General features: G+C 55.7%; 7 protein-coding genes across 7 annotated transcripts, besides 1 other annotated feature; 3 read left to right on the top strand and 4 right to left on the bottom strand.

Moving 5' to 3' along the window:
• Window positions 1–1,839: 1,839 nt before the first annotated feature.
• On the top strand, window positions 1,840–3,037 carry BO95DRAFT_449367 (glycoside hydrolase family 16 protein; the record flags this gene model as incomplete). Its single annotated transcript, XM_025587945.1, has 3 exons — window positions 1,840–2,211; window positions 2,301–2,782; window positions 2,974–3,037. 3 exons carry the CDS (start codon window positions 1,840–1,842, stop codon window positions 3,035–3,037), a joined length of 918 nt encoding a protein of 305 aa, XP_025447040.1.
• A 158-nt stretch (window positions 3,038–3,195) lies between these two features.
• Window positions 3,196–5,442, bottom strand: BO95DRAFT_497865 (T6SS phospholipase effector Tle1-like catalytic domain-containing protein; the record flags this gene model as incomplete). The annotated part of the gene is made up of 2 exons (XM_025590898.1): window positions 4,885–5,442; window positions 3,196–4,773 (listed from the first exon to the last, which is right to left on the bottom strand). Exons 1-2 carry the CDS (start codon window positions 5,224–5,226, stop codon window positions 3,196–3,198), a joined length of 1,920 nt encoding a protein of 639 aa, XP_025447039.1. The 5' UTR covers window positions 5,227–5,442.
• Window positions 5,443–5,823: 381 nt separating this feature from the next.
• On the bottom strand, window positions 5,824–8,441 carry BO95DRAFT_497860 (Zn(II)2Cys6 transcription factor). Its single transcript, XM_025590897.1, has 7 exons — window positions 8,292–8,441; window positions 7,981–8,110; window positions 7,461–7,893; window positions 7,352–7,402; window positions 7,174–7,298; window positions 6,912–7,113; window positions 5,824–6,829 (listed from the first exon to the last, which is right to left on the bottom strand). Exons 1-7 carry the CDS (start codon window positions 8,320–8,322, stop codon window positions 5,969–5,971), a joined length of 1,833 nt encoding a protein of 610 aa, XP_025447038.1. The 5' UTR covers window positions 8,323–8,441; the 3' UTR covers window positions 5,824–5,968.
• A 331-nt stretch (window positions 8,442–8,772) lies between these two features.
• BO95DRAFT_438343 (NAD(P)/FAD-dependent oxidoreductase) lies at window positions 8,773–10,509 on the bottom strand. Its single transcript, XM_025585490.1, has 6 exons — window positions 10,416–10,509; window positions 10,174–10,356; window positions 9,905–10,117; window positions 9,229–9,852; window positions 9,093–9,169; window positions 8,773–9,030 (listed from the first exon to the last, which is right to left on the bottom strand). Exons 2-6 carry the CDS (start codon window positions 10,354–10,356, stop codon window positions 8,865–8,867), a joined length of 1,263 nt encoding a protein of 420 aa, XP_025447037.1. The 5' UTR covers window positions 10,416–10,509; the 3' UTR covers window positions 8,773–8,864.
• Window positions 10,510–11,258: 749 nt separating this feature from the next.
• Window positions 11,259–13,034, top strand: BO95DRAFT_351779 (MFS general substrate transporter; the record flags this gene model as incomplete). The annotated part of the gene is made up of 3 exons (XM_025582096.1): window positions 11,259–12,038; window positions 12,108–12,719; window positions 12,786–13,034. The coding sequence occupies 3 exons, from the start codon at window positions 11,259–11,261 to the stop codon at window positions 13,032–13,034; spliced, it is 1,641 nt and encodes a 546-aa protein (XP_025447036.1).
• On the bottom strand, window positions 12,945–14,937 carry BO95DRAFT_156699 (Zn(II)2Cys6 transcription factor). Its single transcript, XM_025580688.1, has 4 exons — window positions 14,808–14,937; window positions 14,165–14,719; window positions 13,968–14,111; window positions 12,945–13,904 (listed from the first exon to the last, which is right to left on the bottom strand). The coding sequence occupies exons 1-4, from the start codon at window positions 14,865–14,867 to the stop codon at window positions 13,116–13,118; spliced, it is 1,548 nt and encodes a 515-aa protein (XP_025447035.1). The 5' UTR covers window positions 14,868–14,937; the 3' UTR covers window positions 12,945–13,115.
• A 462-nt stretch (window positions 14,938–15,399) lies between these two features.
• Window positions 15,400–16,664, top strand: BO95DRAFT_470249 (NAD dependent epimerase/dehydratase; the record flags this gene model as incomplete). Its single annotated transcript, XM_025589502.1, has 3 exons — window positions 15,400–15,828; window positions 15,925–16,064; window positions 16,115–16,664. The coding sequence occupies 3 exons, from the start codon at window positions 15,400–15,402 to the stop codon at window positions 16,320–16,322; spliced, it is 777 nt and encodes a 258-aa protein (XP_025447034.1). The 3' UTR covers window positions 16,323–16,664.
• A 267-nt stretch (window positions 16,665–16,931) lies between these two features.
• Window positions 16,932–17,018: part of a sequence feature (Protein overlapping with rRNA (BO95DRAFT_351776, RAH50512.1) was converted to a misc_feature.) that runs on past the window's edge.

Raw genomic sequence — 17,018 nt, 5'->3', positions numbered from 1 at the left:
TTAAGCCTTAGAATCTTTCTTGATATTATCGTCTTCGGAACGGCACTTACCTCAATCCCCGTCCCCAGGGTCCAAACGCGAAGCGCCACAGCGGCACCTACGTCCCACGAAGCAGTAACAATTCCACGTCGAATACCTCCAGCCAATCGCAGAATCCCAACACCAACATCGTCGCCGCTCACAAACACATGCAGGCCGCCGCGGGAGATGGACAAGACGGAAACCAAGGGTCTCAGTCCATCATAAAAAGCACTGCGCAAACAACGAATGTCTACTTTTGCCCCAAGCCCATGGCGGTGTTACATTCCCAAGTGAAGTGCTTAAGAACGCCGTCGAAAGCGAGCAGTGAATCTCCATAGATGACAGCGAAACAGGAATTCGGCGAAGGTTCTATGACTTCGTTGAGAATGAAGCAAGTTTTGCGATTATAGTTGAGAGGGGGGGCCAATAAGTGAAGGTGTAACCCTATGGGATCTGGTAATTACCAGTGAAGCCCTTCTCTGAATACCCTATAATAGCACTGGACTACTTTGGCTGTTTCCCTGTTTCCATATATCGCAACGTTCATTCATGGAATGTAAAGTACCCCTGATCATTTAAGCCTATAATTAAGAGAACAAGAAGCCTCAGAAGGCTCTAGATACAGTACTTTCCCATGTTCTGGACACTATAAATAATACTAACTATCGTCACTGATGAAACAACCCTGATACGTCTGTCACTCGAAGGAAGCTGACCCTCACGGGCAGCCGGTACTTTAATTGGTCCTCGGGTAGAGAGGCAAAGAGCCCGCAGCTCAAGATTCTTCAGCTAAGAATGAAGGAAGAGCCCTAAGGTGCTATGTCTCGCGGGCTGGCTGTGGGGGACCAGACAATGCTCTTGGCAGGAGCCGCTGCAGGGGAGATGAGTGAGAGGGACACAGAAGACGGAGAATAACAGTTATGCACGCAGCAAATCTCCCAGTCACCCTAGCTTGTACTGCCGGGCATTCCAATGGGCATCATATGAGCCACGATGGAATCTCGACCATCGTAACGAGGTGGAAATCGAAAACACGTCAGAACCATCCCCGACTTCTACGCCTCCTCCAATTCCTCTCGCCCAACCCAGATGAGTATTGTTGGGGCGCGGCGAGCTTATGTATATATGACTACGTATTAAATGAAGGTTGCCTAACGCTTTCCAAGCGCTTCCCCACTCACGACGAACTACCGGCAAAACAAAAACCCCCACCAGTAACGTAGCGATCATCCACAACTCGCCCCAGAACTAACTACATCGGACAGGCTGTGGCCATGAACAGGCACCTAGCCGTGATCTGCCTTTTTGGCTACCTAGTGGGATATTTATGTGTGGGGACCTAACTGTAGAGAGTGCATTCATAGTCGCTGTATAGGCGTGAGGTACTCGTTATGCTGACTTACGCAGACAAGCTTCTGCGTAAGCGGGGAATTCTCCGACTTCACAGGCTGTAATTCGCTAGCAGATACTAGAGATCCCCTCCGATGCTGACCGAGCGGCATAATCTAGCCGTCTTCGGATAGTCTAGATTGAGACTACGACATGTACTCCACCCTGAAATCTATCAGAGAATTAAAAACAGGGAGGCTGGAAGCAACCATAGAACCGCTGAAATTCTGTCATAGTCAACTGGGCATCATTGAGGAGGCTGGGAACAAAGATGCGAAAAGGATGTGTCTATCATCCGGCAGGGTGGCAGAGGGAAAACAAGTTTGTCTCCATGGTTCTGCCATATATACTTCGTTTCTCAGCCACCATGTATAGCACTATCCCGCGTTATCGGTAAACCAATCGCCCAGATCACACCCCGTCATTCGAATGCTGCGTTTACTTCGGCTTACCGCTGTGCTTCTCTCCGCGCTCCGCGTGACCCTCGCACAGACATCCACTGACTGCAACCCTCTAAACAAAACCTGTCCGTCCGACACGGGCTCAACCCACAGCAGCCTCCATTATGACTTCGTGCAGAGCTCAGAGACTCTTGCACAGTGGTCGACGCTCTCGGGCAGCCCAGCGATCGGTACTGAGGGTGTTGAGCTCACGATCAACGAGGAGGGCCAGGCCCCCACGATCGCCACGCCGTTCTACATCTTCTTCGGCGAGATCAGTGTCGTCATGAAAGCCTCCGCCGGCACGGGGATCATCAGCAGTATAGTATTAGAGTCGGATGATCTCGACGAGGTCGACTGGGTACGAGCACAATCCCCGCCCCACTCTCAACTGCATCTACTCGCTCGTCGGACCCCCTCCCACTAACAATCTTCTCTCCCACGGGACAGGAAGTCCTGGGCTCCTACACCACGGAGCTACAAACCGACTACTTCGGGAAGGGCGACTCCTCCACCTCGGACCGCTGGACCTGGGAGCCCGTCGACGGCCCGCAATCCACTTTCCACAACTACACCCTCACCTGGACGCCCGCGGCTCTCACCTGGAGCATCGACGGCACCGCCCAGCGCACCCTGACGTACAGCGACGCCGCGGACGGCACCCGCTACCCGCAGACCCCCTCGCGGATCAAGATCGGGATCTGGGCGGGCGGGGACCCGAACAACAGCGCGGGGACGATTTCCTGGGCCGGTGGGGAGACGAATTACTCCCAGGCCCCGTTTACGATGGTCGTGCAGACGGTGGATATCGTGAACTATTATCCGGCGGAATCGTATACGTACAGCGATGAGAGTGGGGACTTTGAGAGTATTGTGATGGAGGGGGGCACCGTGACGAGTTTGTCGGCTTCGGCGGCGGACTCTGGGTCCGGGTCCACTGCAACGGCGGGGGTGGCGCCGGCTACTGCTTCGATTCATTGGGCTGGGGCGGCGGGTCCGGTCTCTGCGTTTCCTGTGAGGGTGCTGGGGGTGTCTGGTTGGGTGTGGTTGCTGGGCTTGATGTTTTTGTTGATGTTAGGATAGAGTGGGTTGTGACATCCTAGCATGTACTGCTTTGAGCTAGGGCGGCGCAGGATGTGCCGAACTTTGGACTAACGAGAACGACGTGCCCTTTAGAACCTATTTAGCCCTATCCGCAGGCCGCACTCCAACAGACATTCTTTTTTTTTTTTTCCTTTTTGAGAGCTATTAAAGAAAAACGTAAAACCGAAAAGATGCTGCCATTACTATTCTATGGTAAGAAAGTCCCGAAAAGATCTGCCAAATATTGAAACGTCAATCTCTACTACTCAATGTCATCCCTGACAAGCTCCACAAGCTCCATCTTCCTCAACTTCGCGGGCTTCCAGGGTGGCCGGTAGGGCTGAGATTCCACATCTGTAAGGAAGGTCTTGGTCCGGTCCCCAGCCGCCTGGAGCAGCTGCATGCGCTTCGCCGCATCGCCCGGAAAGGCGCATTTGCGCAGCTCGTAGACCAGCGATCCGTCTTTCATCGTGCTGGCATGCTCTCGGGCCGCCACCTCCTCCAGCTCCGCCATAAGCTTCTGCTCCCGGCGAGTCAGCGGGTCGGCCGTCGTCGGGTTGGCCAAGGCGAGATACTCCTTGATGAACGACTCCTCGAAGCCCTTGAGCGGAGCCGAGGTCGCCAGCCAGTCGGCGCGCATGTAGTCCCTCTCGTTGAACAACATGTCCTCCCGGCCGACGTCCTCCCACAGGGCCATCTCCGGGATCAGCGTGGTCTCGCCAGTCTCCTTATCAACCTTCTTCCAGTACCATCCTTCGTATTTGAGCCAGGGGTTGTCCGCCGGCGGAGGGGGGTTCTTCACGGGGACAAAGTCCTTCAGCGCCTGCGGTTCGTAGTACAGCGGGGAGCCGCGCGGGTGGACCTGGCGATGGGCTTCGCTCGTCGCGTAACGCACGATGGGGTGGATGAACTCATCCGTAGCGCCTTCGGCGTTGGCCTTGGCGTATTGGCCCGGAATGCGGGGGATATCGCCCGCCAGCGCCGTCTCCCGCCCCCAGCCGTCGGGACGATACCCCAGGCCCCAGCCACCGTATCCGGTGATGTGCGTGGCGTGCGGGTTATCCCAAGAGTACCAGTGCGCGGTCTCGGCGTGCGTGTAGTGGTGTTTGCTGCCCTGCTGGAAGCCGCGGCGCGAGAGGTCGACGATGGTGCAGTTGTAGTGGTGGTAGAAGCGGGCGAGGGCGTGGTCCTCGAAGGCCAGGCTGGTGCGGTGGCGGACCTGGTCGATCATCCAGACGAGGGCGAGGTTGGCCATGGCCTCGAGGTCGCCGTAGCTCTTGACGGTGTTGTCGCTGCCGCCGCCGACGTTGATGTGGTAGCCCGGGAACCAGCACTGCACCAACTTGGTCGTCACCCCGGACGGGCGGCTCCACAGCGTCGGGGTGAAGGGGGCGCGGTCCTCGTCCAGCGCCAACGCGTGGAAGGCGTGCTTGATCTGGTTGTGCAGCTTGGTGTCGTGGAACCCGTAGTTGGCCTCGTTGCGCTCGCTGAAGTCCCACCACACGTTCGTCGGGATGCCCAGCGCCCCCACCGTGTCGAACACCCCGACGACCTCAATCTCAACCGCCTTGTGGAACCGCTCCTTCCAGTCCGTATAGGGCTTCGTCTTCCCCCAGGACTTCATGTAGTGCATTCCCGACTCCTCTTCCTTCGCCTTCTTCTCTGCCGCCTGCCGCTTGAAGTTGAGTTTGTAGTCCGCGTACATCGACCACCAATCATTCATCATGTCCGGAAGGCAGATGCCCATGTTGCAGATGAGGCCGGCCAGCGCGCGCGCCGTGTACGCGCCGCGGGAGAAGCCGAAGATGTAGATCTCATCGCCGGGGGCGTAGTTGTTGACCTGATAGGTACGCACATTGTCAGCATGGCTTTCGCTTCTCGATCGGTTTTGGCGAGGCTACGACAGTCGCCCTATGAATGGATGGGGCGGAGATTCTTTGAGCAAGCGTACCAAGAAGTTATAAGCCTCGCACACATTCTCCTCCAGACCGCGTCCCAGGCCACCCTCCCAGCACTTCTGGACCTTCGCCACGAACCGGGTTGGGAAGCTCCCGCTCTCCACGGAGGCGCTGTTAGCCGTGCCAACTCCTGCGTCGTAGTAGATTAGCTGCTGGATGCACTCCCCATCTTCGTCGGTCCAGCCGGCGATTGATCGCGACAGCTTGGCCACGTTGGAGGCCACGTTCCGGAGGCCGTGGCTCGAGGTCTGCCAGGAGCCGTCGCAGCAGATCACCAGTCGCCGCATCGGACGCGAGGGTCCATCTTCAGAGCTTCCCTGTGCCATGGGATTCATTTGTGCTGTTGGGTGATCAAGGAAACGAAACCCAGTTGGAGAATACAATCCCGATTTCCAATTGCGTTGAGGAGATAGGAAAAAGGTGAATGGTAAACCCCAACAGGCGGGCGCACTTGTCCCCTTTTATCCTCAGACTCGTCATGAGGGATTGACTCTAGCCCCCGTTGAGCTCTCTTCTCAACCTTTCTCTCTTTGTGGAGAGCTGAAAGAATGGTCTGGTGACCTTTGTAAAGGCATACAGAGTAGCATTTCCCGACACTAGCACCTCTCGCGAATACTATAAGCGAGGTTAGCTTCAATGCCTTGCGTCTGCGTGTGATGTATCAAGGGAATGCTTTCAATCTCGCCGCCGACTTATTCCTCGGCTCGGCCGGAGATATCACTGGCCAGCATTGCAGCTCCGTCGTGGTGCTTTTCAGCTGGACTAGCCCCGTGGCGGGCCAGACTATGCGGCAGCTAGTACTGTACTTCGGTAATATTAGCCGACAGCGCCGGTCATGTTCCCCTTCTTGCTGTTTGACCGGGCAAAGATGGCGCTTCTACGAGAGGATCTCTGTTTCCGAAGGGTCGGCAATAACTTGACTATTTCTCGACCCCCTCCCTAGCAAAATACCCCTATATATCCCATCAGCTGTTCATGGCCCTCTCTTTGACCGTAGTATTTTCATACTGATATCACCAGAGCCGTGAATTGGCGAGGATGCTTGCACAGAACAGCCCTGGATGTAAGAAAAAGAGATCAATCCCTCTCTATGCCGGTCACCAGGCCATTAGAGCCGTTGAGCACTCCAGCTTGGGCGACCATATTCATCCATTCCGTGCAACCATCCTGTTCCGCCCGACCCCAAGCGCCAGCCGAATCTACACGATCGGATAATCTTTCAGCGCAGGCCTTGTCACCCAACATCGACAGTGTCCGGCTCGCCAGAGCCACAAAGATATCCCGATACGGCGCCGCCACATCCCAGCGTTCCGCCATGATCACCAACGCGATCGTGCAGTCGTTACAGGTGCTGTTCGCCTGCGCGGGGCCAGAGACCTCTCCTCGCGCGGCAGACGAGGTCGTCCACAGGCAGTGGAGATATGTCAATCCCGCCAGGAACAGCTCATGCAGCGCCGCCCAGGTACAGCTCGTCGGCTTCCCCAGGAACCGCCGGCGGTAGCTCTGGCAGATGCTTTCTGCGGCTCGAAGGCATTCCAGAAAGACATCCTCGCTTGCCTTTCCTCCCGCCCGGGGGTCGAGGATCTGGGCGCGACAGAGCTGGAGGATCGTGTAGTTGTACTCCAGATCATACCAGTCTGCGCTGGTGAATAAGGCCAGGTCATTTTCGGCGTGAGAGGGCGGCGACGGCGGCAGTTCCGAACGCCACTTCTCGATCTCGGCGCGGATGTTCCTAACGTCAGTCTGCCGGTCATGACTGCCGGAGCAGATTGGGTCGGCTTTGGAGTAAAGGCGGGTGTGGATGAGATTCAGAAGACGGCGCATGCGGAAGGTATAGATTGCTCTCGTCATGGTGGTGGGTGGTTCCTGCGGGCGGCTCCGGGGCGTGCCTAGTAGTCCTGTGCTCGTGATGCACGTATCGTCAATGTCAATGGGATACTTTACACGATAAATGGTCAGAAACGGGGCGCAGATGGAACGTTGCTGGGCTGGTTAAGGTGGGCGTCCTGTCCGAACCTACTTCAGCGTCAACCTCTTGATACGGTACACTCAACGGTCGGCCCAACATGACGGCAGCCTGGGTCTCTATCACATAGGCGCACCAGAACACCCGCTTGCGAAGTTCAGTCCGAACTAAATCTTCTGCGGGAACGGAGAAGTGCTTTGTATGTCGATGATACCCCAGATCGATGCACTGACGCAGCGCCAGACTGCCGAGCTTCCTGTCACTTTCATGAGCACATGCGATCTTCGTCCCCGTTTTTCTTGATGGTGATCCATACCAGTGCGAAGTGCCCGTCGGAGATCTCACGGAGTAGATGGCGCAGCACAAAATGGCCTGCACCGCTTCGAGGTTATCATGGATCAGGATATCATCGATATACATTAGTGCTGATGTATACAGGCGCTAGTGATCAGTCAGTGAGCGTTTCCGTTCCTTAATTGGGGTCGTCTGCTTACTTCCGCTGAGAATCCCAGTTGGGGCAGAAGCAACGCCCCAACAGCGTATACCTAACAGTGTGAGCACTTTCTATCCCCATTCAGTAGTCGTGATGCTATTAGACCTTACTATGTTCAAGAAGAATAATGAGATAGGATCCGGGTGAAGATTTTCCTGCCCTGCCGACTCGTGTAGCAACATGGACTCCCATGTCCTGAAGGTCGGCTCATGTAGAACGGGGTAGTGGACGTTCACATTCTGGAAATAGCCATTACTGAGCCTGACTGCAGACTCGTGATCGGGCAACAGGCATGGTGACGGTAGCACCGAGACGCGATTCTCCGGCCCATCAGCCACAGTACCCGTGGGAAGATCAGAGGAAACCACCTGGCGAAGAGACGGATTGATCAAGCGCGAGAAGGCGAAGATCGAAGACGAACCCAGATATTGAGGCTCTGCGCCCGCGGCATTGAGACTCAGTAGGCCCACTTTTGCTTCCAGTTTGTCGACAGCGTCGTCTCGGTTCGAATCATCTTTGGCTTTGCGGGAACTCATCAGCTCACTATGGTGGACATCAGAACTAATCATGTGTTGTATCCGTGGGGAGGTAATAGATGCTTTTTGTCTCTCAGGTGCATGACGTTTGAACAGGTCACTGCAGACGAGATCAGGACAGCGCTCCTTTAGCAAGCTCTCCAGAAACTCCACTCGTTTCTCGAGGATCTCGATGTAGTTCCGTGGCCGACATGTCCTCGTGACGGGGTCTTCTACGAGGCAGACTGATTTCCTGTGTCAGATCATTTAAGCTTAATCAACCCCACTTTTGCAACCGGAAGAAACACCGACCGGATTCAGCACGTAGGCAGTTGTTACACCCCGAGGGATTATTGTCGCACTTTCATCCTATCGGGTCAGAAGAAAGCTGCTTGACGCACTGGACGGGTTGTGTAGTTCTCTTACCTTCCATTTCTTTTCCTTGCATTTCACGCATGCGAGAAGGGCTCGGCAACCCGAGGGTCTCCGTGCAGCGGACCGGGTCAAAGGGGTCTTTTGGTCCTTCTGGGGCAACATGGCGTATATGTGGACCCTTCAGCTGTCAATATTGCTGAGCGTGCGTTGTCAACTGGGGTAAGAGGGGAGGTCAGGTCGGAGCGTCGGGGTAGAAAGGGTCAAACGATTCCAGTGGAGAAGCGTCGCGGGCGATGATTTTCCTGGAGTGGCGATGAGAAGATGAAAGATAAATGCCGCTGCGCTGACTGGAAAGTTGGCCTGGACTGTCACTGGCATACATATTAGATTATCGGATTGAGCAAATGGCAGTTGAGACCCACCATGCAATCAATTAAGTACCCCGCACGCTAGACAATCTACGGAATTGTAGACAGCGGACCGAAGGATTTAGTGTTAAATAGCAGATTTGTTTGTATCCCAAACCATGGAGGTTGTAGATCGTACGTCTAGTGCATCTCTACTGGGTCAACTAAACTGTACAGACCACGAGATTTTATGCGGCGTTTAGAATTGTGCATCCGTTCAAATCCGAGCGACAACCGCAGCTGACGCTTTGCAGCCTTCTCTTAACCGCTCAGCCCTTTCCACCGTGATTTGGAAAATCTCAGGCAGCTGCGACTGAGCCCACGAACTCCCAGCCATCAACTTCACCAAGCCTGCTGCAGCGGTGAAAATACGAGCCATGCCACTGTGGTATCGCAGAAGTCACTGTTAGCGTAACTTCATTACAAGGGGGATGCATGAACCTACTGTCCGTTGTGACCAGCACAAACCCACTGACCCGCAAGCCCTGGCAGCTCTCCGACAAACGGCACGCCGTCTGCGCTCTAGTCTCCAGTTAGCGCCTGCCCTACTAGCATCAGATCTAGAATTACTGCTTTCTTACCATTCCCATGATACCACTCCAAGCATGCGTGTAAGGCTCTTCTTGCTGCAATTCATCGGCGGTCCACCCCTCCACCTCACCGATCGCGAACGCCCGCACAGCCTTATTGATCGCGGCATGACCGGTCATACCATCATCAATGCACCGCTCCGGATTCCGGTCTAGCCATTCCATGAACTCCCCTTGGCCGGGGTTGCTGCCGCCAAACAGCACGGTGCCGTCGCCATTCAGACGGGGATTGATACTAATCAGGTCGTCCCGGCCAAGGAGAATACCATAGGAGTTCTTGAATCCTGCGAAATCTGTAGCAGTCTCCGGGATCGTGACTCGATTGCACATCTGGGGACGGGGAGCTATCAAGCCCCGCAGCGACGGCTCGAGGGCGGAACTATACGCATTGGTAGCATGGACGACCTGTGCGCACTCAATGTCACCACGCTCGGTTCTCACGACCCACTGGCCTGGGTTTTTCTGAGAAGGAACGACAGCGACAGCTTTGGTCTGGGTCTGCAGGTTGACGCCTCTCCGAATGTTCTCCCGCATCACATGGGCTGCCAGTTTCCACGGGTGTAGTGTGGACGCCGGCCACGCGTAACATGCTTGAGCATTTTTCATCTGGGAGATCTGGTATCTTGTCAGCCATGCCCTCAACACGGAGCAAAGAGCTTGTGCGAACCTCCGCTGCTTCTTGGGGGTCGTGGGTCACTTTGATATGATCGACCTTCCCTCCGGCGGCCTTGTACCGCTCGAAGGTTGTGCGGGCTTTGCGCGCGGCTTCGGGGGTAATGGGAACATCCAATGTGGGTCCAGTCCAGTGTTCGCACTCGACATTGTTTTCCTGAATGTAGCGTACTAGCTCGGACCATGTCTGCTGTTCATTCTGCAGGATCTACAGAATTCGCAATCAGCGCCCGGTACGGTACAGCACACAGAGAATGCCCATACCTTCAGGGCCTGCTCCGTGCCAAACTGTCGCTCGTACTCCAGAAACCCTCTCCACTGGTCTGGCTTACAGTGGCCAGCGTTGCGACCCGTAGCACCGGAGCAGAACAGACGAGCCTCAATGACCACGATTTTCTTAGCAGGCCAGGTTTCCGTGAGGTGTTTGGCAGCCACGGTTCCGGACATCTGGATCCAGCGCTTAGCTACCTGTTCGAGAATCTGCACGCCCTGAAGCTGCTACTCACACCCGATCCGATGATCACGATATCTGCAGACTGCGGCAACTCGGGCGTGGTTCGGTGGTTCAGCAGCGGATCTCCCTGCACCGATCCCAGCCAGTGGGAAATGGAGTACCCGGTCGGTTTGGGGAAGCCGAATCTTTGACAGTTGTCTTGTCTCATGTTGTCGGTTTTATTGGTTTCTGATCTCGAATTGGCACAAATGGGGATGATCTCGGGAAGTCCAGCTGGATTTATAGGTGGCTCGGAGCTAACGAGTTCCGTGCGGTTCGGCGTGGGGGTTTTGAGATGAGGTGATATCGGAATGCACACCGAACAAGCAAAATTGGGCGGAACTTCCCGTCAATCAACTGGCTGACGGGAATCTTATGTATCAACTAGAGTAACGTTAGTGTTGGATACATATCTGTATTTTAGTGTCTAACAATCATATTATCTAGGTAAAAAGGAGTGAGATTTTTTACGATAAGAATTGCCGAAGACCAATCCTACTATTGCTTTCAAAACGGCCGGTGGCCACAAAAGTCCTGCGCAGAGACTTCTTGCCCTTGACTGCAACTAAGCAGCACCGGCCCGATGGCGGCCTTCTTTCCCCCTCCCAACCAGCGGGACTTTCCACCAATCTTATCGCCTTATCGCCTCGGATAAGTCGAACTATACTGGTTGTGGGTGCGTGAATGTGGGCTTTTATCACCATCCCTGTCACCTTTCAACGGCCGGTTCCATATAAGTTCAGAATCGCCAGCATGAGATTTCCAGCATGCATTGAATCTTTCTTCCCTCGTTCAAAACCATCTCACAATGCCTTCGGCCGCTCCCAATGGCAGTACCGCCGGCAGTCACACGCTCATGTGGCCCCCCGGCACCTCGTGCCTTGCCGACATCTCGCCGTCCACGGGGGATGCCACCATCAACCTGCAACCGCGACCCTCCGATGACCCCAACGATCCCCTCAATTGGACGCCCTGGCGCAAGTACTGGAATATGGGACTCGTCTGCTTCTACGTGGCGATGGTGGCGGAATTCATCAACGCCAGTACGCCGACCTGGGGCCCCATGGAGGCCCAGCTCGGGTTCAGCGACGAGATCATGAATGACAGCTATGCAGCGGGCTGTGCAGGGCTGGCCGTTGGCTCCCTCGTCTTGATCCCGTTCGCGCTCAAGTTCGGCCGTCGACCGTTGTATCTCTTCAGCACGGTGGTCCAGTTCGGGATCTGCATCTGGTCGGCCAGGATCCAGACGGTGGGCGATCTCATGGCCGTCAACGTGATCCAGTGTTTCTTCGCGAGTCTGGCCGAGGCCATTGTGCAGATGACCATCGCGGATCTGTTCTTCGTGCACCAGCGGGGCCGGATGAACGCGCTGTATGTCTGGACGTGGCTGCTTGCCACTTACCTCGGCATCCTGGTGGCCGGGTTCGTGGCCGACGGTTTGGGGTGGCGATGGATCTGGTGGCTGAATGCCATTATTTGCGGGGTGACGATCTTCGTTGTCGCGTTTGGGTACGAAGAGACCAAGTTCTGTCCCCGGCCGGTTGGCTCCACCACGACCGATCTGCACCTGACTCCCTCAGACGAAGACCGGTCGGGCGCAATCAAACGTCAGGACCATAACATGGTAGAAGACAAGGTGAAGCATCTCAGCGATAAATCAGTCACTCAGAGGAGTCAGAGCGACACCGATAAAAGTGCTCGAGAGCTAGGCTCGGTAGAAGCCGCAGACGAAAGCGCGCGCGAGATCACCCCAAGGCCCGCTATCAACCCTAACATCCCGATGAAAACATACTGGCAGCGACTTGCTCTGATCACCCCCACGGCCTCGTCCGGTGCCACGAAGGACTCCTTCTTCCAACACATGTGTCAACCGCTCATCATCCTGGCGACAATCCCGGCGATCGCGTGGACCGCGCTAGTGTATGGGATCTTGGTGGCCCTGGGCGACGTCATGTCGACCACGATGTCCACCTACCTACCCCGGGCGCCTTACAACTTCTCCTCCTACGAAGTCGGGCTCATGAGTCTGCCGCGGATGATCGGCGTCACGATCGGGGCCATCATCGTCGGTCCGCTAAGTGACTGGTGGATTGTCTATCTGGCTCGCCGCCGGCACGGCATCTTCCAGCCCGAGACGCGGCTGTGGTGCATGATCCCCTTCCTCCCCTTCGTCGTGGTCGGCGCCGTCCTCTTCGCCATGGGGCTCAGTGACCACCGTCCCTGGCCGGTGATCGCCGTGGGGCTGGCCTTGTACAACATCGGCGTCACCCCGATCAACACCCTCACCATCACCTACCTGACTGATTCGTATAGAGACGTAAGTGGATTCCTAGAAACCCTTCAGAATCAACCTCCTTTTTTTTTCCCCTGACAGTCAATGCAGATCATCGGCGACGCCCTGGTGGGCGTAACCCTGACGCGCAACACGTTCAGCACGGTGTTCATCTTCGCGCTCTCGCCGTGGGTGGCGAAGGTGGGGCTCAAAGATACCTTCGTCACGATTCTAGTCCTCGCGGTTGCGATTCTGCTGGCCTTTGTAGTCTTTCTGCGTTATGGCAAGGCGCTTCGGGGCTTTTCAGCCTCGCGCTATCTCTACTATGCCGCTCGGCAGTACAAGGAGAGATCAGGGTAGAGAAGGACAAGAGTCATCAATCTGAAGTTTAAGGCAGAAGGACCTCAATTCCACATTGGATTGATCAATCAAAGACCCATGTTAAATTAAGACGGACGACGGAGATCGCCGTCGGATCTCCGCCGCCATGAGCTTCGCTTTGTGAATCCCCGTCTCCTCTTCAATGGCTTTCATCTTCTGTAGGACCCAGTCGCGCAAGGCGTCACTGCGACCGTGGGATGTTCCTGCAAGGTAGAGTGGCCACAGCAGGGGCACGATGGACGCAGCGCGTAGGCCCTCCCGTGGTTTGCCGGCCTTGTCGCAGGCGTGAAGGAGATATGGAACACTGGAGCATATATCCCTGGAAAGTTCCTGGATCAGCGATATCGAGGAATCCAGTAGGTAGGGGCATGGTGGTCCGGGTGAGGGTTGCAGTGCGGACGCTGACAGGGGAGACGGCTGCTGGGGAAGTGGTTGTGACAACAGTGCAACAAGTGCCTGGTGGAGGAGAATGCGCACACAGCGCTGCAGGTTCCATGTGTGGGCGACGTCGACGCTGAGGTACGTATCATACTGACCCAGCTGACACATCTCGGTGTCTTGCACATCGCTCTGACGGGGGCAAGTTGTATACGCGTAGTCTGCTGGGAGGGATTCGGACCAGCGTTCCAGGCCTGTATCAACTGCAAGGATTGCGGAGACACACCGAGATAGATTCAGCGCGTCCACGCTACTGTCCTTACAGGAGGCTAGAACGGCGCAAGCATCGGCAACGAGATCTGCTAGTTGTGAGGCGGGGGCTTCGTGCTCTGTTTCGTAATGTCTGGCCTCCTTCATCTTCTTGCGCAGTATGGTTGGTACCCGTAGCCCGCGCTGAAGGCAATTGAGGAGCTGTTTGGGGAAGTCAGACAGAACGGACATGCAATGAAGATATTCTCGGGGGGCATGACTCACGATCTCCGTACGCGCGTGGAGAAAAATGCCTCGACCGATCCTGTTGCGTAGCTGGCCGATGCCTCGGAGATGGATCAATGCCACGGCACCGTCTACATGCCTGTCCCATGAGCCCACATTGCCATCACCATCCGGAGTGACAGTCTAGTCTAGTCAATAGCTTACCCCAGTGAGTCTGCAGCCACGGGAAAATTTACCTCGAACAATGCCAAAAGCATTACGGCGACCAGCATCTGGTCGGATGCCGCGCAGCTGGGGTCCGCCAGCGCCGTACGCATATCACGAAGAGCCCGAGAAACCGCCTGGCTGGCGGCATGACCCAGCATGGGCGCATTCCGCACATGCGCCAGGCTCGCTAGTCCCACGGCGACGATGAGACTAGCCAGGTATCCCGGCCCAGTTGCTCGCTTGTAGATGATGCCCAGGCAGTCCGGGTGGCTTGGGAGTCGCCCGGGCGCGTGCGCAACGTAATGGTGGAAGAAGAATTGCAGCGCCTGATCTTCCGGTGAAACCGCGACAGCGGGCCAAGGGCCTTGGTCGACCTGCAGAATTTCATAGGATAGTGCAGAGACCCGCTCCTTGCCATGGAGCGCAGAACGGAGCGTGCTGTTCCCGGGTGCCGGGGGGGAAGCCTTGCTCACCGTCTCGCCAGTCTGATCTCGGAATGTCACATAGCTCTCGGCATCTCGGTATCCGTCGCATCTAGAGCCGGCCCTAAGACATTGACGACATGCTGGTCGTGATAAGTCGCACTTGAAGCCCCAGATATCCAGTTTAATCAGCAGCGGTCGTTGATAAATCAGCTAACGAGTCAAGGCGTCAGACTAGAGGGTAAAATACCTTTCTTCTTTTTACTCGACATTCCCAGCACGCTTTACTGGGCTTGCCACGGTAGACCATGTTACGTAGCGCACAGTACCATTTTGCTAGGCAGGATAAAGGGAATTGGGTAGTTGGAAGACCTCAAGCTGGTCAAGTTTTGGTTCTGCAGAGTACGTACTCAGCAAGGTCCACGGTAATCTACTGCGCCACTGCTTTGTAATCTTCGCCGCTGCTGAATCCGGACTAGTCTGCAGTGCCGTCGAGCTGGTTACCGAATCGAGGCTAGCCTAGCTGTGGCTCGGGAAAACGGGCGAACCTGGAAGGCATACCTAGTGACCTCGGACCTCTGGACTCACCTCCGAGCCCCTCGGAGTGTCTTTAGAGCTCATGAAACACGATCCACATCTTCGAGCTGCCTACCACTTCCGGTAGGATGGCAATGGATCATGGTAAGGGTGCAGCGGCAGCTCAGAATATGGTCTCCCTGGGAACATGTAACATATAAAAAGTGCACTGATTGTCTTCACATTTTGTTCCTTTCGACAGAACCAAGATCGCGTTCCCACCACCTTTTTTCTTCATCTCTTTTCTCTCCCATCAAACATAAGACATGTCGCAAGTCATCGTATTCGTGAGCGGAGCCACCGGTCAACAAGGCGGTGCCACAGCGCGTGAGCTCGTTACTGCCGGAGTCCAAGTACACGCGCTTGCCCGGGACCCGTCCTCAGAGTCAGCCGTGGAGCTCCAGCACCTCGGGGTGCGGCTCTTCCCCGGCGACTATGACAATCTCTCCGCCCTGAAAGCAGCGATGGAGGGCGCGACAGCCGTCTTCCTGAATGTGTCGCCCATGCTGTCGGACCTCCGAGGCGAGGTGGTGCATGCCAAGAACATCCTCAACGCGGCGATCGCATCCGGCACCGTGACCAGCATCGTCTACTCGAGCGTGGCGATGACCGGACAGCACGAGTCGTTCCCCAACTGGGGCCCCGAGTACCCGCCGCGGTGGTACTGGGAGAACAAAGCCGACATCGAGGCCATGGTGCGCGCCTCGGGACTGCAACACTGGACGATCCTGCGGCCCGCCTTCCTGATGCACAACTAACACGCGCCGACGGCGGCGTACATGTTCCCGGAGCTGGTCCAGCAAAAAGCCTTTCGGACGGCCTACAGGCCCGAGACGGCGATGACGGTGCTGGCAGCCGAGGACGTGGGCAGGTTCGCGGCGGCGGCCCTCACCGACCCGCGCGCCTACCACACCCACGAGATCGACCTGGGGTCGAGTCGCTCACGCCGGCGCAGATCGTGCAGGAGCTGTGCCGGGTCAGCGGGGAGGAGATTCAGCTGGAATTCTACAGCGAGGAGGAAGCGAAAGCCCTGGCCGAGAGGGATCCCAGACTCTACGCCCAACTGTGGACAAATGAGGTGGGCTACCAGGTCGATTTCACGGCCCTCGAGAAGTACCCGATTCGCTTGACGAGGTTCGCGGACTATCTTGACAAGCATCGCGACGAGGTTCGCGCGATGTTCAAGTGAGCATGTTGTTCTTTTCTATGCCTGTTACCTGTAAAGGGCAGATGGCGGATCGGTGATTGATTTCTTCGGACAGCGCAGCCTTTGCAATTTGACGTGACCGAGCGCATCGAGCCCTACCTGTGATTCGGAGCATCTGTTTTGTTGGAAAGCTAATAATTGGGGGAGGCCTTTGATGATTGCTTTTTCGGGGGAAAGGTGTATTTCAACTAGAAGCAATGCTCCAGTTATGTCATTTAGCACAGCTGGCCAACCACGGTGCCAAATCTACTTGGGTGAGCAGTGTGATTACCGAAGAAACAAACATGTTTCTGTCTAACCTCAGCATGGAGAAAGTGGAAAGCAAACAAGACATTTCTATTCTAGTCGATGATCTCGAAGTGTATAAACAGTTCGTAACGCAGGTATAGTTCATAAAGTGCATCATGGCCTGCCCCGCGGGCCTTCAACTTCATCGAGACGCGAGCCCAGGGTTTTTGGCTTCGCGATATTCTACTATGCCGCTCGACAGTATAAGGAGAGATGAGGTTAGATAAAAGAAGAAACAAAAAAAAAAAAAAAAAAAAAACGCTGCTGTAGATGTTCGAATGCGTTCCCGGACGTCACACTGTATTACTCATTGTCACGGCCGCCCGAGCCATACCATCTCACGACGTAGTGTACGGGAGCATCACGCTCGCCGCAGTGCGCTCGTTTTTT

This window comes from Aspergillus brunneoviolaceus (assembly GCF_003184695.1).
Source record: "Aspergillus brunneoviolaceus CBS 621.78 unplaced genomic scaffold BO95scaffold_4, whole genome shotgun sequence".
NCBI lineage: Eukaryota > Fungi > Ascomycota > Eurotiomycetes > Eurotiales > Aspergillaceae > Aspergillus > Aspergillus brunneoviolaceus.
Note: the sequence above shows the minus strand (reverse complement) of the source record. Positions and strands in the feature narration are given on the sequence as shown.